At 43.5% G+C, this 22,843-nt stretch overlaps 1 protein-coding gene across 4 annotated transcripts in view; it reads right to left on the bottom strand.

Annotated features, from left to right (window-relative positions):
• Positions 1–22,843, bottom strand: part of NRK (Nik related kinase) — a 92,724-nt gene that overhangs the window by 52,782 nt on the left and 17,099 nt on the right. For all 4 annotated transcript variants that reach the window (XM_058847776.1, XM_058847774.1, XM_058847777.1 and 1 more), the window contains exons 3-6: positions 10,528–10,584; positions 3,802–3,927; positions 2,915–3,025; positions 1,027–1,117 (exon numbers count right to left, since the gene is read on the bottom strand). In XM_058847776.1, coding sequence (XP_058703759.1) covers positions 1,027–1,117; positions 2,915–3,025; positions 3,802–3,927; positions 10,528–10,584 — 385 coding nt within the window. The remainder of the gene's footprint in view (positions 1–1,026; positions 1,118–2,914; positions 3,026–3,801; positions 3,928–10,527; positions 10,585–22,843) is intronic.

The raw sequence follows: 22,843 nt of genomic DNA, 5'->3' as shown, positions 1-22,843 counted from the left end.
TTTCTTCTTTTTAAAAATCATTATACTTAGTAAATCTCTTTAATCTTTACCTAGAGTTAGAAAGGTATAACCGTTTTGTCAACCATGTGAAGAATGCTGGAAGTAATAACTATAAAAGACTATAAAACACACAACACCTCTATCTTAGCTGTTTTGAGAGGGAACAGTTGACAATTAGTACACATGAATTAGAGACTACAAGCAAAATCCTGCCTTCATTTAATTTGACAGCAAAACTCCCTTTGACTTCAGTGAAGCCGGGTTTCTGCCACAAGGTTAAACCATAATGAGATTTAAAGTACTTATTTTACTTGCTCCAACCAAATATCCTATCCCACATCCACAAGCCATGTTTATTATTTGTTGTTTTCCAACTCTCAAGTGAATTTTTTCAGTTAAAGAGAGAGGGACTGTAAAGATCATCACAAAGAAGAATTGCTCCCCCTGAGATTTCTCCTTTAAAACACTTCCCTGTGATGTCTTTCCAAAACATGAAAGACATTCCCTCCTCAAGAGAGTTACGTACTTGAGTTTAGTTTTAGGAAGTCAGAGGCTGTCAACACTGACATGTCACAGTAATAAAAGGAAATGAGTAAACTCTCCAACCTTTTTGAGAGATGACTGTTATTCTGTGGTAGCCCTTACACATGAGTAATTCCACCTACTGTCAGATTTATGCAAATCTCTAAGACCACTTCCTTTAGAAAAATGGATTAGCAAAATTTGTTCCCCCAACTTCTTTACTTTGGAAGTCTTTTGCATCCCAGGATTCTCTGTGAAGGCCTGATGGTGCTGTGACTTACTGGGCTGGTTCTGTGTGTGACTGTATTGCCCTCAGGCTGTGAGGGACACCCCTGCAGAACACTTTACATTTTCAGCTTCTACATTACAGACACCTTGTAAGTACAAGCATCAATGATACTTGGCACACATGCTGCACTTAGGTTACTGAAAGTTCTTTCTGACTCAAGATGGAAACCTCAATTTTAACTAACAGGTTTCTAGCACACATTTAAGGAAACTTACCCAATTTTACTTCTGCATTTTCTGTAAGAAGAACATTCTGTCCTTTAATATCTCGATGTATGACATGATGAGCATGAAGATGTGCCAGTCCCTAAAAGAAAACCAGATTTGCCTTATTCCCTCTTCCTAACACTAGCACAGCACTGTCGCCTTTTTACACTTTCACTCTTTTCACTCATTATTCATAAGGAAAATCCTTTAGATGCTACTAGCAACATTTTCAGGGAGGAGAGAGGACAACAATCCTAACTTTGATTGTCTTCTTAACCACAGGCCTGACAGTGGTGGAGCATCTCTTGAGTCAAGTGTGAAGAGAACAAGGTATTTTAACTTCTGTCTCAGTATCAAGGGATGCTCCTTACACTCTATGCTAAGAGCAAACAAAAGAGAAAAAGAGCAAAGCAGAATTCTCTGTATGAGGACCAGAGACAGCAGATGGCTGGCTGTAGTGACCTAAACTTTGCATTCAACAAAACGAGAAATTCAGTGGTAAATGGACTAGAGAAAGTTAAAAATACCATGTCAGACCTCTTTTTGATTGCAGCAAATATTGTTTTCAATCAGCTAATATTTGCTATCTCCTCCTGCATTTCAAAATTGCCCATGGTTGAACTAGCATAGACATAAAGGAAACACACCGAAATAATCCATTATAGTAATCCAGGGATGCTTCACTCACAACATTTAGCCCCTCTAACATTAATGGCTTCAAACAGAGCTTCCACCCAGCTTGTAAATTTTCCAGAAGGAAACATTGTTAATCCATGTGCAACCAGGCCATTTTGTCTTGAAACAAGCATGATTAATACAATCCCTCGCTTTTACCAACATGCTGTTACAGTTTTCAGTTGCATGAGCATAAACCAAATGTTTTAACATCAATTGCTTTAACAGAGACATTACAGCCACACCAGTGAGGAACAACCGGACTGCACCATTAAGGTTTTTTTCTTTTGCAGAACTCCCCACACTTTCCAGATATAATGACCATAATCTGCAGGCTAGTGCCAAATCCCTGTAAGAAGGCCAATATTCTCTGCCAAGCACATCTCTCAACTCCTATGCCCCAGAAAGAAAGTTTTACCCCTATTCAAGCATTACTTCAGCATGCCATCTACATTCCAACTCCCAGAATACGCATTTATCTTACCATTATTTTGAAAAGATGCAAAACGCTATTATAGAGAAGACAGATCAGTAACTCTGTAATGGGTTTTGAATTTAGAATGACTGGCTCCCACATCGTATTTTTTTTCCAGGCTAGTTCACTAGATTACACTTGGGAATTGTTTTATTCTCTGTACTTTCCAAGAAAAAAAAAAAAAAAAAGAAGAAAAAGAAAGCAGTCCTAAGCCTGCACAGAATGAAATATAGCCCCAAGATTTGTCTTGGGGAATACTGTCCCAGCAGGGACACCATTAAGATTTTGGAATGCTGTTTAGTCAACATTTTGTCATATAGTGTGGAAAAGAGACCCCTGAGTGCAGGTAAAGGAATTATGGACAGAAAGATCTCACAAGCATGAACAGCTGAAGCACTGAGCAGAAAGATCTCCTGGTGTAGAGGGCAGACATACTGAAAACAGAAAATTTATTTACTTTTCTAGGTGCCCAGTGTCTGGAATTTCAGAAGATGGCTATTTGCCATAGGAAAGAGGAATCTTCTGTTCTTCATACAGAAAATGGGATTAACTACAACAATATGGGATGTCAAGCAGCCATCATGCTGGCTCTCAGGGCTCTTCTGAACTCAAGGACCATAGCCCATGAGCCCCATGGATCACAACCTTTAAACAATAATGCTCATTAGTGACCTATTTTAGCAACCAAAGGCTTGGACAGGCCTTTTTGTTGCAAATGAGCAGCGAAGCTCTGCTGGCAGGACTCACCCTGAGAACCTCTCTGCAGATGTAAGCAATCCAGTCTTCCTTGAAACAGTTCCCTTTTGTCTTCTTTACCAAGTCAGTGACAGAGCCCGCACCGCAGTACTCCATCACCAGCTGCAGGGACACAAACACACACAGGCACCTTTAGCACAGCTCTGCCAGGGGCCAGCAGAGAGAACACCTGCAAACACCCACCTCCACCACAACCCAGGCATGGCAAACTACACACGGCCTTCTCCAATGCCAAGTGACTTAAAATCTCATTTCCTGAATCACACAAACTGCTAAATAAATAAAAAACCTCACTAGTGCTCCTCTCCTGTTGCAGGTTTTAAGTAGTTCTTTTTTTTTTATTTAGTATATACAAAATCGGAAAAGCAAGAGCTAACAGCACTGAAAATCATGGGAATTTTTTAAAAATTTGAAATTTCTCATTTTGCTGCAGAGCCTCAAAAATCTTGCAGCCAAAAAATTGGAGGATTCATTATTCTTCCTTTCTTTATTGCCATTTCCTCTGCTTCCTTTTTTTTTTTTTATATTTTCAATGTGAAAAAAAAAAAAAGCAACAAGAATGAGAGAAGGAGAAAAGGACAAACTCTTTCACTTCAGAAAAAAAATAGAGAATAATTTAATTGGAAAAAAAAAGGGTTCAAGCAACAAATCAGAATGACAGCACAAGTCACAAGAATCATAACATACTTTATGCCTATCCTCAAAGGAAATCATAGGCATGGAAGATGTCTAGGGAGGAGTAATTTTTCTCTTTTATATGTTATTCTTCAGAACAATGACTTCAGAGCTTCACTGAGACAGAGTCCAAGCCAAGCACGCTGGAGCTCCAAAGAAGTGAGCTGTAAATCTGATGAGCAGAAATGACACTAAACACTTACCCAGAGCTGATCATCCTGGCCTGCAGGACTTTTCTTTACAAAAGCCCCATAATATGTAGCAATATTCCGGTGATGGGAGTACTTTTTCAACATATTTATCTCCAGCTTGATTTCCTCCTCTTCATTCTGTAACAAAAGAGAGAAGGAGGCTCCTTAGGTGACCAGAGACCGGCGAGCTCCAAGGCTGCAAAGCAATCTCTGTCTTTGGAGGCCTCAACAGCCAGCTGGAACCACCCTGAGCAAGCTGGTCTGATCCATGGCTCACCCTGCTTCGAGCAGGAGGTTGGGACCAGAGCCACCCTGGGATTATGCGACTGCAGCTGATAGATGGCTCTTATATTGACAGCTGAATCACCCTGATCCATGGGTCTAAACCAATGAATTGCTAGGGCTTGACCTAAAGAATCAAAAACATCCCTACTCGGGCATAAAAATTGCATATTGTCTCCTCAGGGAGCTAAGACAGGACCTATTACCCCCCCATTTATGGTTTCTGCATGCATTAATTTAGTCTCAGAGAAACTAACCAGATTCAAACAAAAATAAAATTATTCCTAACACACCATCACTTAAATACTTGGAAAAGCACTGAGTGCACACATCAGACAATTTGTCTTCCCAGTCCTGTGGAGGGTCCTGCTGGGAGGAAACCAAAGCCAAGAAGGAGGTGACTTGCCACAAATCAAACTCCAGCATAAGGATCAGGGTCAGGATCTGCTCCTCCCTTACAGCTGTGAGGCTGCCCTATCCTGACCAGGGCTTTCCCCTCTCCTCACACCAAGCTGCCCTGGAATGTTGGGGGCTAGCACACCCCTAGACATCAGCTTCCAGGCACTAGCTGCCTGTTTTCCCTTGGCTTTGTTTCAGCCTCACCAGGGCAGACATTCTCTTCTGCCAATACAACATTGTGCACAATAAGACAACTAATGGAAACACAAGTTTTAATAATTATGTAGGAAGGAAAAGCCCTTTTTCAGAGAACTGCCTGATTTGGAAAGGCCCCCTCAGAGCCTGTTTGCTATGGGGCACCACACCCAGAGAAACACACCTAGGTTTTCACCTTAATAGGACAGGAGTGCTGCTACAGGGTATCCTTGTTCCAGTTAAAAGGAGTAGGAAAAACTTGAAAATTAATTTACTTTGTTGCAAAACATCCCAGTCATCACTTATTAGATGAAGGAGGGAAAAAAAAAAAAGGCAGCAAGAACAATTCAGCCCCAAAAGACATTTTTCTGTGCTTTTCCTCTATTTTCCAGTAGTTTTGCCATTGAAGCATTCCTTTAACCACCATAATGGACTGCTTACAAAGCCAGACACACTGACCTTTCTACCTGGAGCAACACATTAAAGCCTGACAGGCTAAAGCCAAATTCCCTCAAGAATATGCATATGATGTGTCTTATTAAACTTGACCACATAAAAATCATTCCCACCAGAAGGGACCAGTAAGTTTTCCCCAGTAACATCAACACCCAGGAGACACGTTACCAGACCAAAGCCTAACTGTATTAAGCCTTCAGAGACATAAAATAACTCTGGTTGAAGCTAAATGAAGCTATTTCAGGTTTCATAATAATCTTTGTTGAACACAGGCTCTCAAGCTGCATACATTACACTAAATAGTTAATTTGTCTTTTGTTTTCACTTAGGGAGAAAGGAGGACCCTTAATCGTTGGCTTGATACAGCCCTGGATGTTGTATGACTGAATTAGGGTGAAGAGGAGCCCAGTGCAGCACGTGGAGTGTCCAGGAGAAATGGGAGCTGACTCCAGACATAGGAAATCCTCCAGGGGCAGGACTCTGCACAGAGACAGAGCATGAGGAGCAAGGGGAGGTGAGAGCTTGTGCTGAGGGGATACAAGGCTCTACTCCCTCTGGAACTGGATAGTGCACATGAAAGGGTGAGCACAAGCAGGCAAGGAGGAGGCAGAGAATGAGGACATGGGAACTGTCATCCTGGACCTGACCACAAGGGTTCTGTCACCTACACAAGCTTCTGAATCCTTAGGGAAGATGGGCAGAAAGAGGAACAAACAGGGAGGACTCCTTCCTTCCTCTGCTGTCCCTCCTGCACTCTGCCCACTCCTGCAAACGTGTGGAGGGGAAACTCATCTTTGATAAAGGCCTTCTCCAAATTACTTATAATATTTACAGATGTGAAGGGTTCAGGTTTTTTTAACTCTGCCTACCTACAAGAAATTTGCTCTGGTGGAGCCCAGCTCCCTGCTGTGCCCTCAGCAACAGCCTGTGGCTTTCACAAAGTTTCCTTCTGGGAGCTGGCAGATCCCAACCACTTCCTCATTGCTGCTGCCTCTTTTTCAGCTCTTCATCCTTTACCCAATTAATTTTCTGGATGTTGGAACCATGCTGGCAAAGCTCTTATCCAAGTACTTTGTAATCCTCTGCAATCTGACCTCCATGTTTTTAAAACAAAACCAAGCATGTCCATGAATGTTGGGGAAGATGAAACAGGGAAACCTTATGAATATGATTGTTTAGCAAAAGACTCTGAAAATATGAAACCTAGAATCAAAATAGAAATGAAAACTAGCTTTGAGCTATAGGATACTGAGTGTTAGTTACTATATAACCAAAGAACAATAGCCTAGCCAGATGAAGGAGAATCCCTGTAGATTAAACAATACCCTTCTGCTGACAGAGAATCCAAAGGTTGAAGCAGCAAGAGAAGAATTTGAAAAGTAGCTTTTAGAGTTTAAAATGTAACACTGTATGGTAACGTAGTAGTTGTTATAGGCTATAAGTAAATTCTATAGAATGTGTGTCATATACTGGTTGGTTACTGGGAATTAGAATATTCACTATAGAAAAAGATATAATGTAACAAGAACTTCACTCACTTAACTTCCTCTCTTACCCTCTTACTTAGCCTCTCATACTCTTGCTCTCTTTACTGCCCTTTACTTCTTAGGCTCTTACCCTCTCTTACCCCCTCTTGCCCCCCTCTCTCTCTCTCTACCCCCTTAATTGCCTGCTGCTCTCATGCTCTCAGACCCCTCTTTCCACTCTCTCCTTCTTTGAGCACGTTTATGCTGTGGCTGGCAGTGTAAATGGATCTCTTCCACCTTCTACCTGAATAATAAACTGCTTATACCAAGAGCAGCCTGACCCTGCAGAAGTCTCTCACCGTGAGCTTTTTACACCTACACGTGAACACAGCCAGGATAGACCACAGGCTCTTCCACACCCTCTGGCAAGAGCAAGAGGAGCTGCACATGGGTAATGCTCCTTTCCTAAAACCAGCAAGATGCAATTCCTGCTTTCTCTTGTGTCTTTATTTACCCTGAAGGCCAGAACCTTATCCCTCCCTGCAGCTGTTTCTCCTTGCCTTGCCCATCCTGGCCCAAGCAGTAGTGCCCAGTACAGATGACTGTCTTGGGGAGACACTCCCTGGAGCAAACAGCTGAGCTGTGCTGGTCAGTCTCTAAGGGCTGCACAGGACAGCAGCTGGGCATTCACAGACAAATGCACTCTGCCTTCCCAGTGCCCCGGTGAGTTTTGGAAGAAATATTCAATGCCATGTTAAAACCAAGGCAGAAGGGTAAATGTGGTTGTGTCCCATGGGCCGTGTCATGAGGCCCACCCAGGAACTGAACCCAGACTTGCTAAGCCTCAGTGCTGTGTACATCCTTCAAGCATGGTGACTGGGGACAGAAGCACCCTCAGCTTCTCAATGCATGCCCACACTCAGATTTTCCACTTTCCACCACCTCTCTTGCCAGCATTACCATCAGCCCCGTGTCTCAGGGGTCTACAAACCTGCTCATGAATAAAGCTGCTCAAGGAAAGGAAACAGGCTTGCAGATGTGCAGGTGCAAAAAGCTGTTTGCTTTCACAAACCAGTGCGTTCCTGGGCACAGATGGCTGCGTGCACAGAGATGACAGGTTCATGATCAAAGGCTGTTTTTGAAGATGTGTGCCTATGTACAATGGCATTAGAACTAGAAAACACATTCCTCTGACCGCAAATGGAAACCAGATCATCAGCTGATAAATTCTGCACCAAGAGACCCCTTAGTACTGGGGCAGGTCTAACAACAAGTTTCACATTTAAATGTTATTTTGCTCTCTAGAAAGAATGAAAGCAAAGACAGATGGAGAATGATGTGCTGGAGAAGAGCTCTTTGATCACCTGCACCGATAGCTGAAGAGACAAGCAGCAAGAATCCAGTCTCTCTGCAAGCACTCTGCTTGTTTGGCTCTGTCAAAAAACAGGAAGCAGAGCCTGCATGGAGAGGCACATGAGCACACGTTGCCATCAGCTCCCCTTTAACCATTTCAAAAGGCTCCCCCCACCCTCCCCGTGCAACTCAATCCAGCAGCACTTCCTGACAGATGTCCAGAGGATCCCACAATGACCACAGCATCCTGCTGCTGCTCTTAAGAAACCGGCCTGGGGCTGCAGCTCATGACAGCAAAGGGCAGATTTGCTGAGCTCTCGGAGTGCCCCAGATCTGAACAATCACAGCTGGAGCTGGTCAGGCAATTTCTGATGAAATGACTTCTTACTGGAAAAAGAAACCCTGTAGATTTGGCAAACGAATCAGAATCTTTCGGAGAACAAAGGTGGCAGAAGTAGCAGAAGTGAAGCCAACTCTGCATTAGGAAAGTGGAAATAAAAGCAGAAAGCCCTGCACTCACCCTGTGCCAAGGCCAGAAAGCAGGAACACTTGAGCACAGTTGAGCTGCAATTGTTCAGGGTTTAGTGGAGGAAGAGCACCAGGGAAAATCCTTTCGGGCAGTTGCACTAACATGCTCCTCACCTTCCCATGAAGGGTCTTAATGTGCAAACAGCATGACCTGCTATCACTGCCCCTCAAACAACGGGACAGGTTCCCCAGCATGATGCTGGTTCTGTCACCTGCAGCAAATCAAACCTTAACAGCTTTGTTTTGTTCTCAGAATCCTGGAAGTCTACTAAGGTGATTCCTGAAGTGGGATGAAGCTGTCCTCTTTAAATTTTTAAAATATTTTAAATAGAAAATATTTTTAAAATCTTCAAAATATTTTTAAATCTTTTAAATATTTTATTTAAAAAAAAAATCCTGAAATTGTCCTCTTTAAATTTTGTTTTCAAGTAAGTAGGCATTACTGGATTTACAGTTTGTTGCTTGCATACAAAGAAGATTATGTTATGTATAGCATAGGGAAAGAAATCTTTCCAAGGTTCCCTTCCTGCAGTCTTTTCTTCAGTTGTTTCATCACAGAAGGGACTGTCACTGGTGTTAACACGACAACCCACAAGCTACACCTTTAACCAGTCCTCACACACTGCTGACTGACCCAGCAAAACAGGAAAGCAGATCTGGATAACTTCTGAGCCTGTGCCAGGATCCATTCTGTCAGCTCCTCTGTCAAGGCAGGGAGGTGCTCTCATCTCAGGAATCTGACTGTCATCCAATCCGTATCTGCTCTCCCTTCCAAAATCCAGCAGCCTCGTGCTTGGTGACTGCCATTTTTTAAAGCCAAAGCACCTGATGATACATGTACCTACAGACCTAAAAGCAGAAATCCCACTGATCTAATACAGCACTCATTTAAAAACAAAACCCACCCTCCTCAGCACAAAACCGGCAATTCAGCTACATACACCTATTGCATGAGCAGCAGCCACAGTCAAACCAGCCCTTAGATGTGCTTTGTACATTACAGTAACATCCAAGTTCAGACCACTTGCTGCTCAGGGCTGGATTCTCACAACATCAACAGAGAGAACTGCCCTGGACCTGGTCTATGTGACAGGACCAACACAGACACCAACTTGGTCTGCTGCCTTTCAAGACAATGAAAAGACACATGAAAATGCAGGCAAGGCTTGCTTGTGTTTGTCCAAACACCATGTGTAGATGAACCACTGGCAGCCCTGGCCCAGACGATTTGGCCCTTGGTTTGTTTTTTTTTTAATTTCATATGATAACCCTTCCATCATATGCAAGAGGAGCTGGGTTTCTGTTCTCTGTATCCACACTGCCTGAGTGACAGAATAGGGAGCTGGTCTTCAGCCAGTCTGAGTGCATCCTACCAAACCAGACTCCTAGGAAATTCAAGAGGAAGAAGTACAGTCTCCTCCACACTCCTGGGGCTCAGGCTAATGTGGTCTCAAGGAGGCAAGCTGCTCCACTACTGGCTGTGCTCTTAAAAGGAGAGACAAAACCCAGTATTTAGCAACTTTTTCAACACCCTGTTTCAGCACTGACACCCATTTATAAATGTGAGTGCAAATTAAACTGTCTCCTTCCCTCATCTGTCAAATCACAATAAAAAAGCACTGCATTTGCATTTCTAACATGTTCCTGCTTGCTGGCTGTCAGGGCACTACTCTGAGGAACAGCTGGCTCACAAGGGGATAGGATGTGATGAAACAGCAGAGGCCGTGCAGAGATACAGGAAATCTTTTAATTACTGTCTCTGAGAGCAGATAATCAACTAGAAACAAGCAGGAAGGGACTTCTTGCCTTTGATATTATTGAACATCAAAATATATGTCAATGCACTCCCTTATTGCTTTGTCACCATTGGTCAGCCACGCTTTAAAAATAAGATTATGTTAACACCACTCAGTACTTTGTAAGACACAAATTGGTGCTCAGGAACCATGATTTACACCAGTGGATCTTCTTTCATGAGCTGTCCACCTTCTCTTGATCTCATTATTTATTTTTCCTTGCTGCTTAACAGTGACAGTATTATTTTTGGTTTTGCACTCACCTCAGTAACATTCATCACTTTGATTGCTGCCAGCTGCCCAGTCTTAACATGGCGACCCTGTTAAAATAACAGCAGACACTAAGTAAAACATGTAGGCAAACTATGAATACACAACAAATTAGGCCTCTAACAACTAGGTTTGACTAATTGCTTTCAATCAAGTTCAAGGCAATGTTCTAGCTGAAGCTGTCCCTGCTCCTTGCAAGGTGACCTTTACAAGATCCTTTCCAACCCAAACTATTCTATGATTCTATGCACCAAACAACCTTCCAGCAACACAAAACCAGCAAGGTGAAGTTTGGTGATGTGTTACCAGAGCCACACCCTTCCTGTGCTCTGAATTTAACCGAGTTATCTCTACAGGGCTGAATTTCCCTTTAGCATGAAGGAAGCAGCAATGCTGGGAGACCTCTGTTCTCACACCACAACACGGCACAAGCTCACAGGTCTCCATCTAACTTCTGTCCAACAGGTGATGCCAGCCCTGGAGCCTCCTCTTCTAGGAAATCTCAGCACACCCTCAGAATGTCTGAACAAGAGCCACATTCCAGTCCTGCCATCATGGCTGAGGCGTGCTGGGGAAGCTGGAAGGGATTGGGCAGTTGGCTCTGTCCCCACCCTGACCCTGACATGTCCTGGCACACCTCAGGGTAAAGACAAAACTCTGGGTTCCAGTGCCTCAATCAGGGAACATCCATGTGGCTGCAAAGAAACTAAAGCTTTATGTGTGATTTTGCCTTCTCTTTTCTTTTCTTTTTTAAAATTTCTTTAAAATGCTTTTTACTTCAAAATGTTTAGTTTTTATAATCCTTACTTTAGCTGAGTTAACTATATCTCAGCTACTACTCAGCTAGTATCTCAGCTACTTCCCCAAAAGCATGCAGGAGCTTTGAATTTAAAAATGTCATCTGTGGTGGTGGGGAGGAACTAACCCAGGACTTTGGCTGTGTGGGTGCCTACACATGTAGACAGTTCATTATGAAATGAATCACCCCATAGGCACTTTTAAATTACAGACAGCTGGTAACTTCAGACTAGCTAAGAGGCCTGGTTTTGAAAACACAGCTAGGTAAAGGGAGGTAATAGGAAATAAAGCTATTAAAAGAGCAAACTTGCTACTGAGACTGACAAAATGTGATTCACAAAAACACACATCATGAACAAAACCATGAATCTTGCTGTCAGTTGCAGTTTCTTGCTTTGGTTAGGTCAGGCTGCTCAACAGATACCACAGATGACACCTTTCACCATGATAACCAGCACTGACCTCACACTGGAAGATGGTATCAAAAGATTTGAATATACAGTGGGTTTCCAATACATCCTAGCTCCTCACTTCCATCAGATGTTCAGAAATGGGTTTCAAGCTTTGAGATCTCAATTTTATTCCTAAAATAGTAGTGCCTGCAAAGCTGTATATCAAAATAACAAACTGACACCAGTTAAGGAAGCCACTGGAAATCAGGAAATCAAATATGAAATGCTGCAGTTTGCAGACAAAATGATTTGCAGGTGCAATTTACACTCACAAAATTAAAAGCTGGGTTGATGTAATTTCAAAACCCAGGTTCTATCTGCACAAAAGTGTACACAAATGTTATTTCTAAGACTAAGCAACTTTGCATCAAAGAAAAATGATTCCTCATTCTCAGGCAATATGTCACAGTCATGTTTTCTTTTACAAAAGACTAAATCCTGCAGAGTTTTTTGTATATTTGTAAGTATCCTCTTTCCACAGAAGCACTCCTGGGATTGCAAAGCATTGTCTCATGATGTAGAATGACAGGATTTACATATCAGCACACACCTCAGGAGGAAGACAACGAGGACACACTCTCCCCAGGCCACACAGGCTTCGGTGGGTGAGTGTGGATGGGCAGTGACCACTGCCAGCCCAAAGGATGCTGGTGTTGGGCATCCCTGGTGTCCATCCCTGCTAACGCCAACGCTGCTTAGCAAGTTTCCTCTGCACAGCCACAGCTCCTCTCTTGGAACCATCGTCTGCAAATGTTCCCATTTCCATGGAATGTCCTGGCAAGACAGGGAGAGGGCCTTCCCCAAAGCACCCTGTCCTCACCCCAGAGTTTGTCTGGAGAGGACACAGAGACGTGGTAGCTCCATGTCTCCGGACACCACACACCAGGTGAACAGCCCAGGGAAAACAGGGGTCTCCCCTGGACTGCTGTAGATTCTGCAAAGGACCAAGAACTAACACTGATTTTCATAACTGTAGTGAAGCAAAGAAAGCTGCTTCTTTATTGAAAAAACAATCAGTACTAGGTTAACACTGCACTTGAATATTTGTCAGACTAAGGAAGAGGGAAAGGCTTGGCATTCAGTCCTGGTTTTGAAGCACAACTCCCGGTCAAATGATCCCTCTCTACAACAGATATTGGTTGTTTTGCTGCCACAGTTATTTCCCCTGGATGCAAAACCTGCTGCTGTCACTTACCACCATAAACGTGAATACTAACCACCCCCCCAAAAAGAAAAATGTTTTGAAAATCACTATTTATGGGAAAGAAAACAGCAAGTTATTTTGTTTTGTGGGTTGTTATTCACCTTTGCTCAAAAAATGTGTCCCTGTTAACTAAGATGCACAACTCAATCCTGCTCCACAGCTCATGACTGTGCTGGCAGTTCAGAACAAAAATCACAGATTTCTCAGTATTGGTCATTTAAACTGTTCAGAGTCAATTTCCCTTAACATCTCTAAGAGGAATAAATATCCTGAACCCAGCCCTGGGCTTCTTGCTAAGAGATAGAGAGTAATGCCTTAGCAAGAAAAGATTCCAGTGCTGGTCCCTTATTTTCTTCATTTATCAATAAATCTCAGAGGTTAGCCAGAGTTCATGGGAACTCTCACATTGCTGCTTCTGCTGAAGCCACTAAGTTGAGCATGTGTGAATTGTTTGCAGAAAAGTGGTGTTTCGATTTTTGTTTAAAGCTTCTAGGAGTAAACTGGCTGTTTTAACTGATTCCCAACCAAATGAGATCATCTGATTCACTTCCAGTGATAAGACATGCTGAAGTTCATCCTTATTGATTTAATCTGAAATGGGAGGAAGAATAAGAGGCATTGCCCTCCCAGCCCTCTGTTCACTCTGCCACTGCCCATCCTCTCCCAATAACTGGAGTTCAGTCTGCTGTGATTCAAGATCCTCCACTGCACATCTCCCCAGAAACTGGGCAGAGGGCTGGAATGGTCTGTGGGCCGGTTTCCCTAATAAAATGTTTCATCTTTCACCCAAATGCTCAGTATAAGAGCTCTGGAGAATGTAGTCAAAACATCCAACAGCCATTTGCAACACCTACCCAGGAGTAAAACATCAAACTCTATCAAGCTCATACAGAGCTAAGACACAAATGATTCTGAGGCTCAACGACTTTCTAAAATTGATGTTCCACCCTTCATTTTGGTGAAGTATCCAAGCTGGAAAAAATTCTCCCATTATCTTTGAGTCCAGCTAAATTCCTGGTCTCCTCCAGACAATATTTCCGCATAAAGTGTGCAGTAGTTGCCAGTTAGTCACTACAGTAACACTCAGCAAACCTGAAGCCAGCACACACATTTTTCAGTGCAGACTGCTCACTGAAGCCAGACTTGTGGGAGATGCTTTATGCCAAAGATCTGGTTCTGATGAGCTCCAACCCTGCATTATCTCTGCAGGGAGAGATACACGGAAGAGGGCAGATTGCTCGGTGTTATTTCTGTTGGATGTGTATTTATCTTTTCACCTCACATAAAGCAACCACTTACCTACACCCTCTAAGGTGACCTCTAAGGGTCAAGACATGTACTTTTCTATTTACATCAAACAAGAGTGTCAACATTAGCAGCCAGCTATCACCTGATAAAGGGGCCTTACATGAATTAAGTATATTTATAAAATGAAGCATTTGGTCATGTACGACACCTTTTCCTCTTAGGTTCTAAGTAAAATTTTGGACAGTCCCTGTCTGAGGCCATGATTATAAGAAGAGACCCAAGGTCCCAATGAGATTATATGGTTGCAAGTCATATGCAGAGAGCTTGGATTGACAGCTTCCCTCCCAGATCCTGCACGTATCTCTCTTCCCAGGGGTGGGAAACAGCTCCCATCAGCTTCTCTCCCCTCTTGGGATTCGCCAGACTTGGAGCAGACAATTGCAAGTCCAGACAGCAGAAGCCAGCTGTCCAGTCAAGTGCTGCACACCGTGCCAAGGCAGCCCACGGCAGTCCCACCACAGGCTTCCTTTTTGGCAACAGGCACTCATTAATGTTCACGTGTTTCTGGGCCTGTCTGATGGAGCTGTCCCCATGTAACTGCAGCAGGAAGAAGTGCAGGAGAAAGGCAGGGACTGCCTGCTGCAGGACACCAAGGCAGCACAGAGCTGCTGTGTTTGACCACACAGTAAGTCCTTGCTCCATGTCCTTGTCTTCTTGTCTGCAACCAGAAGCACCACCCCACTTGTGTGTGCCTTAAAAAGCAGGGGTTTCAGAGAGGCAATCAGGTGCCTGTGTGCAGGGACATCTTCCAAAAACCAGAAGACCTGGACACTTTGCAGTTTGCACCTCTGTGCCTGCATGATATGCCATTTCATAGCAAACACACTCTGCTGTCAGGTGCAGACACAATCAGCTCACAGCATTAGCACGAGGGTATGGGACTCCTGGGCAACCCATCACAGTGCTGCCTGCCTGTGTAATCCCAAAACCTGGTAGATGCCACAACCTTAACTCTCAGGACCTTCTCTGGATGTTCAGGATTCACACTGTAAAGCAAGATGTGGTTGATGGAAGTGTGGGACTTTGGTGGTCAAGGTCTTCCTCAACCAGAAGCATTCCTTATGGGATAAGAGATGCAGCTTGTGGCCACCCGCCCTTTGGGAGCGAGGTGAAGGCACAGCTGTGTCACTGCAAAGCTCTCACCGAAAGTGAACTCGAGCGAGCAGATTTCCTGTTCAAAATGCACTGACGAACTTTGAAGTTTGAGCCCATCTTGGGTAAATCTGTGTGGCTTTGCAGTTGCTGGCAGCTTGCCAGCTCAGCTGTGCCTTGTGGGACCGGTCCCCACCCTTTCACCCCTCGCCTCTCCACCCTTTCCATCCTGCCAATACAAGAAAAGCCTTTAAGAGATTATGCATAGAGTGAACAATGCTCTGCATAGTGATCCAGGAAACCCTATGTCTTACTCCATGTGACCTTAATGAAGTCACGATCCTTCTGTTTCCCTTTCCACCCGCACAGGAGTTTTCTACTCAGACCCAGTTCTTTAGAAGGGACGAGCAGTGTTTGCTAACCCCAGCCCCAGAGCCAGTGGGAACACGAGCTCTGCCTGTTCCCACCGCAGGCAGGCAGGAGCAGCCTCCCATGCAGCTGCAGCATGGTCTCCAGTGGGTCAGCATGGCAGGGAGGAGACCCCCAAAAATACAAAACCTGCAGATATGCTGCTCCTGTGCTGCACTTAGCCACAGCCACTGTTCTACAGCAAAAGGCTGCTCAGAGAAGCATTTTGCTGTTCCTCAGGGTCTTCACGATGTAAACAAGTGGTCAGGGCTTGCACACCTGGGGTTGTCACCTCACAAGGCAATTTTTAGGTGAGCTCTATCAGCAAGAGCAGTCCATTTGTCTCAATTCAGCAACTGCAACCATGTGAGACAGCACACTGTAGTTGTGGTTAGAGCTCTTCAGCTAAAAATACAGCATTAATGCAAAACTTGAAAGAACAGGGATATATTCCAAGGAAGAAGTAATTAAGAGCTTATAGCTTGTTTTTGTTAGTTAATGGCCCAAGGCAAAGTTCAGAGTAAGTCATGCACTGAATTTCAGGAACAATCCATTTCATCGTAGGCTATGACATGTAATCCACGTCAACTCTGATAGTTTAAAAACCCACAAAAATACAAACACAAAAAACCACACAAAACCCCCTAAACCACAAACACCTTGGACAGATGGGCATCAGTTTCACAAAGTCATTTTTTTTTCCTTTTTAACCCCCCACAGAGAGCTCGAGACACCAGCCAAGTGGGAACACAGCTATCGTTTTGATTACAGCTTCATCCTTTTAATCACACAACTCAGGCTGCAGAAAGCCTCCTCTGACTGACATTATAAAGTTTTGGTGGTACTTTTGTCACATTAGCTCTGGATGTCAATTGTATTTCAGGGCTGTAAAACAAAAAATGGTATTCTCCTAGAGCATTTCTTTCCTTTTTTATCATACTGGGAGATGCTGAGATTTTGGAAGCTGTTCCAGGTCACCTCTAGGGTAGCCCTCAGCTCCATCTCCCAGCTGGAGCACATCTTTCTCTCCTTGTGACTGCTTTCATGCCAGCAGTGCAGGATGCAGGGGCTGCCATAAAACCATAACCTCACTGCTGCCATGTGGATGCAACACGTTTGCCCTTTCACCACCACAGCAGCCACACAATTTCCAGACAGTCCCAGGTCTCACCCAACACCACCTGGGCAGCAGAAATATTGCATTTCCTCTTCCCTATGCTCCTTTGACACACTCTGGGTAGCTTTGCTGCCGTTCACCGTGCCAAAGAGAGGAAGAGCACACTCAGCACCAGCTCCTGAGATCAACACGAGGCATCACAAAGGTCCTCTCTTGCTCTCAGACAGTACAACACCACCACCAGGCACAGTCCCTCACCTGGAGCAGGGCTGCCTGGCAGATCCCAACTTAATGTTGCCTACAGAGCCAACCCTAAATGTTTCCTGCCAGGGAAAGCAAAGCACATCACCTAAACACTACAAAACATCACCCTTGTCAGTGGTGGACAACAGAAATAGTAACACACTCTAGGTAATCAAGACATGCTCTTCAAGGTTTATGTCATACTGGTCTTTTTTTCTCCTATATGCTAAACCCCACTCTGTGATTAGTTGTGTTCTAACAAGTCAACTAAAATGCATCACTTTAGGTATAGACCATACCAGTAAGTCAAATGTTATTTCTCGTATCCCAGAACTTGGGTTGCAAAATATGAGCACTAAACCCTAAAATGTCTGCATGTAGATATATAAAGAATGAAAATTAATTACATTCAGTGCTCTTTGAGACAAAGGCTGCTACATTAATGAAGAAATATTAGGGATATATATAATTTATAAATGGATTTAAAATTATTTTTAAAACCCTAAAATGTTACACTGCATTCCAAATTTTAAAAAAATATAATTTTGTAAAGCTTACCACATTTATGTAGTAAAAATGGATTGAATATTCAATGAAAAACAAATTATTTTCCTTGGAAACACCACCACCCTATTTATGTGCAGAACATGTAATTTTATCCATCCTATTGCTTTTCTCTCCCCCCCATATTCAGAGTGGAAATGTATTTGCACTCATTCAAAGTGAAAATGTCAGTTTTATGAATTTTTCCAAATGGAGTTTTAGATGTTTCAGGGGTAAGATGTTAAAAAAGAAAATCAGGAATTTCTCTCAGGGCCCCTTCTTGTCTCACATGTTTAAAGAAACAAACAAAATTATCACTGTAAATCATAGTACCACTGAAGATAACTAAGCTGGCATAGGAGAACTTCCTGTATACTAAAATAGCAACACATTAGCCCAGAGAAGAGATTATAAAATATAACCTCCACCAGTCATTTAAAACTCTGCCCACATCCACATTGTTTAGAAGGGAGGGATGGATAAGGGTCATTTCAAAAGTACCAGATCAAATCACCTTGATCTCTGGAGGAAAACGACAGTTTTGCATTCCCACTGTAAATGTCTGTACCACAACCCTCATGAACTGTAAAACCCAAGAGGCACCAGAAGCAGTTTTTCTGTCCAGGTTTTGTTTTTTTTTTTATCCTTTCAGTTCCTATTTCCTCCCATTGTATGAGTGGAAACACAGATTGTTTGCTTTGCCTAATGTTTGTCTGACTGTGTCTGACTGCAGACCAGTGGGAAAAGAAAATGAAACAAAGGAAAACATTCAAGCTCTTTCACAAACACATATTTGAATACCTACATTTTTTTGCAATATCAGTATGTTCACTTGATCAGATTACCATTCTCATCCAAAATATGAACCACTCAAGGCCACTGCATACTGGTATGGGAATGGACTATGGGCTGATCTTTTGGGATACTGAAACCTCCTCCCAAATGGGTCACTGTGATCTGCAAGATCAAGAAAAGCACCAAGCTCTTTTGAAAATACCATTCTAGCCATAATAGAAGAGGCTTTTCCTCTACTTATTTGAAGTGGGTGGTGTCTGCAGAAGAACATCCCATGTAATCTTCTGCAGCTCCATGCTCATTTGGAGGGAAGTACCCGTCCTGTGGCTTCTCCCTGCTCAGCTAACATGCAGACATGATGCTTTAGTTCCCCAACTGCTACTTAAAGTTTCTGAACAATGTGAACAATGTGCAAGACAGAGAGCAGGAAAGAGCAGGAAAAGTTCTCCTAGGGCAGATAAAACCAGGGTGGCCTGTGGTGGGTGTCAGTGGGAGATTGAGAGCTGCAGCACACAGAGAACCTTGGAGGAGCAACCTTCACCTGCCATATTTGGGGTCACAGAGCTACTGGAGGCAGAGCTGCTCCTGGTGAAGTCCCATTGACTTTGATTTGGTCCAGTTTCCATTGGGTGATACTTCAGTAGCATCTGAGGGGATGGCAAACACTGAAGCTCCAGCTCCTCTCTGTTCAAAAGTCATCCAGGTGCTTAAGTTTAGAGGGAACTGCAAGGCCCCTGAGTGGGAACTGCTGCCAACAAGGAAAGAAAAGCAACATTTTGGGGCTTTTGTAGGTCGAGTAACTCAGAGAGCAGCACAGTGAATAGAAGGAGAGGTCTGAGAAGTAGTTTGTGCAGTTATCCTATTTTCCTTACACTCCATTTCTTGGGACATGAAAACTGATTTCATTGAACTTAAATATCACTATTTGCACAAGCAGCAGCTTCAACAGCCTTGCTATTCATCCTGAGCTTTGGCATTTGTCACATCCCTTCACATCTGTTGAAACACTCTCAGATTTCCAGGCCCAGACCCCCATCAGGGCACGGAGGCTCTGATGGAGGCAGCTTTCCTCTTCCCATGGGAGCTGTGCCTTGGGGACACTGGGCTGGTGGGCTGTTCAGTACAGCACAGGGCAGCAGGGATGCAGGGCAGTGGGGATATGGGGTATTTGAAGTCCCAGGGCTCCTCTTGCTGTGCATGGGAGGGTTGGAATAGCCCTGGCACAGAGCCAGTCACACATAGCACTTGGGAGCCCAGTGATTCACCACAGCAAAGATCTGCTGCACCAGAAGTCTATTCATCCAGAAAAATAAACAATTTTGGAAAAGCCTCAGCCTTTGTAAGGCTCTCACTCTGCAGAACAGGGGTTGCTGAGAAGCTGTGTCTGGGTTGAGGTACAAATCCCTCCACCCCAGTGAATTTTTGCTGCCTGACTCATAATCAGCCATTTACAGAAATACAGGGCGCTAGAGAAAACCTGTTCATAGCACATCTCTGCTGGATAAGGTCACAAGGAGTTAAGCGTGTCCTGCCAGCCCCATCCTGCTGAAAGGAAGTCAGGGCTGGACTGTAGGAGGTCAGCTGATGGGTGGCCAGAATTTTGGAGCAAGAATCCCTCAAAGGAAGGTTTTTTGGCTCACCACTGCTACAAAGGTTAAGCTGCACACAGTAATTACAAACCTCATGTTTAGAGAGTCATCTTTTAACTTTTAAAGTATTGTAGCTTTATTAGCCTTCTATCCCACATAAACACAACCTTGTGTGCACATTAAGCTCTTAACATTTTTATCACCAAATTTTTAAAGATCCTTCAGCATTCTTGTGAACAGCAACTGTAAAACAGTTGAATTTTCTCTTGCATATAATAGAGAACATGGACATGGCTCTGCACAGGTTAAAACTGTGTTACTGGGGTTTGTTTTTAAAAAAAGGCTTTGAGGCAAGCAGGGTACACAGCTGCAAGTTCCAGCCTAAATGATGACAGAGCTACAATAACCTTAAGGGTGATTTACTTTCCCACTCCAGTTGTGCTGGTGTTTTTCTCACACAGAGAAATACCATGTGGGTACGTGCCTCTGCAGATGGCAGTGCACAGCACACACAGTATGGGACAGCCCAGTACTAACAACTGGCACTAAAAATGTTTCTCTTACAGTCTCAAGTCTTGCCCTCAGTGTTTCTTGGCCAATACCCTCCCTAGGACTCTGTTCACCTGAGGTGAATCCTGAAATAAAAAACTCTGCTGACTAATACTGTCAAGTACAGAAGATCTGAGGTTTGCCTAGGGAAAGGTCATATTCTTTACACACATACCAAAGTCTTCCCAGAGCATTTAACTGAGAGAAAAAACAGAGCATCTAATCATGCCTTTTCATTTGGCTCTATCTGGTGAATTCTCTCCAAAAATTAAAAGGGAGTTAATGAACACAATTAGTCTGTGAAAAAACACACAAGCCTCCAGATTTCTGAATTATTTCTGTAAGAGATGAGCTACATGGCACTGATCTCACAGCAGCAGTCAATTCCCATTTCCTTCCAAAATCCTATTGGCCAGATGGTCCAGAAAACTCCAGGGAAAATTACTTAAATGTTTGGAAAGGCTTTCAGTGTTAAGTTAGTCTCCAAAATGAAACCAGACTACCCTTCTAATTAGTCTTACAAGTGAAGTATAGCTCACTTTTCTAATGAATTTAAAACAGAGAGGAGACTCCAAGTTCAAAAACAAAAAAATATGAATTCATTAGAAGCACTGGTGTTAATTTTTTCTAAACTGATCTAATCAGCTTTGTACAGCAGAAGCCTGGCTGGCAAAGGTTCCCTTCCCCAGCAAACTATAGGTCAGTTGCACAGTAATAGTTCCTGAACAGCTACAAGCAGGTACTGCTCAATGCTGGATCTTCTAAATTTCTGTATTACTTGTAGGGGAATTGAAGTCAATCACAGCAGGACAGAAATGAACAGTGAGCTCTTGAGAGGAAGAAAGAAATAAATACCCCTGCAGAATAATTTCAAGAAAATGGCTAAACACATTACAACTGAAGAGCTGCACAGCCTTAAGCAATGCAGCTCAGCATAATTGCAAGCACACATGAAGCAAAAGCAGCAGTGAATCATTGGAAGAACTGGTCACAAGAGGTACCAGTAGTTTCCTGAAATTAACTACTGAACAGCCCTACTGGATTTTTGAAACTCTCATCTCTATGTCTTGCCCTGTTGAAACAAGCCAAATGAGTTTTGTACAGGGCAAGATGAAGCAGTGAATGACCCAGTGAGTGTGGGTAAAACAGCACCAGAGCCCCAGCACAGGCTGGGGACCCCTGCCCTCCCTCCCAGCACTGCTGGCTACACCTCCCAAAGGATCCCTGCAGCACTTCCCACCAACAGCTGATCATGGATTGTCCCCACACTGAGGATCTCACACACACTTCTGGCCCCACTGAAGTCAGCCCAACAGTCTGAATTATTCTATATCCTAAGGAATTTCTGCTGTTGAGTTTATTAGATCGAATTTGTATCATAAAGGGTCAAATTTCTCAACCAAACCTCACTTAACAATGAAAAAAAAAAAGTGTATTTCAAATGGTTTCTCTGTTGGAAAAGGCGTGATTACACAGATCCTCTCACAGGTTTGAGCCAGAGCTTGTGACACAATAAATAAACCTAAGCCACTGTGTCCACTTGTGTAGAAGTATCTCTGACAAGCAACTGCAGGGCTGCCACCCAAAGTTGAGAGCCGATGGGAAATGAGGCTCTCCATAAAGCTGGAGATGAAGGCCAGATGGGAAGAGAGAACACTCACTGCTCTGGCTCACACGTTCACAGGCACCGGGATTCGACGGCATCGCCCTGCTCGGGGGTTCTCAGCTGCTGTCACATGAAGCTTTGACAGCAATGGGAACTGTGAACTCCCTCCACACCAAACACAACAGGGCCCAGGTAGTATAGACAAAAGGGCATGCACAAAGCATGTACAGAAAGATTCAAAATTGAAAGACTGAAATCCCCTGGCCTAGCCCAAGGTACCTCAGATGTCAGTGAAGCTGCACCAGAACCCTTCTCATGTTTGAGTCTCAAAGCCACTTCTCATTTTCTGAGCTCCAAACCCTGTGTGTTTCCTTTACCTTGTAAAGCCATAGCCTGTCCAACCAGCTGCATCACATCTAAAGCAGCTGTCAAGAGAGACAAAAACAAAACAGCAAAACAACCTCAACATTCCACAAGGCATCCAGCTAATGCCAGCAACTTGCTGGCTTACATGAATAATACAAATTTTAACAGCTAGCATTTCTGCTTTAACATCTAGTTGTTCTCACTTAAAAAATTTACTTTAAAAGTTTAACCATCCACAA

Source organism: Poecile atricapillus, chromosome 12 (genome assembly GCF_030490865.1).
Source record: "Poecile atricapillus isolate bPoeAtr1 chromosome 12, bPoeAtr1.hap1, whole genome shotgun sequence".
NCBI classification, from domain to species: domain Eukaryota; kingdom Metazoa; phylum Chordata; class Aves; order Passeriformes; family Paridae; genus Poecile; species Poecile atricapillus.
The sequence above is the reverse complement of the archived record's forward strand: the minus strand, read 5'-3'. Positions and strand labels throughout refer to the sequence as shown.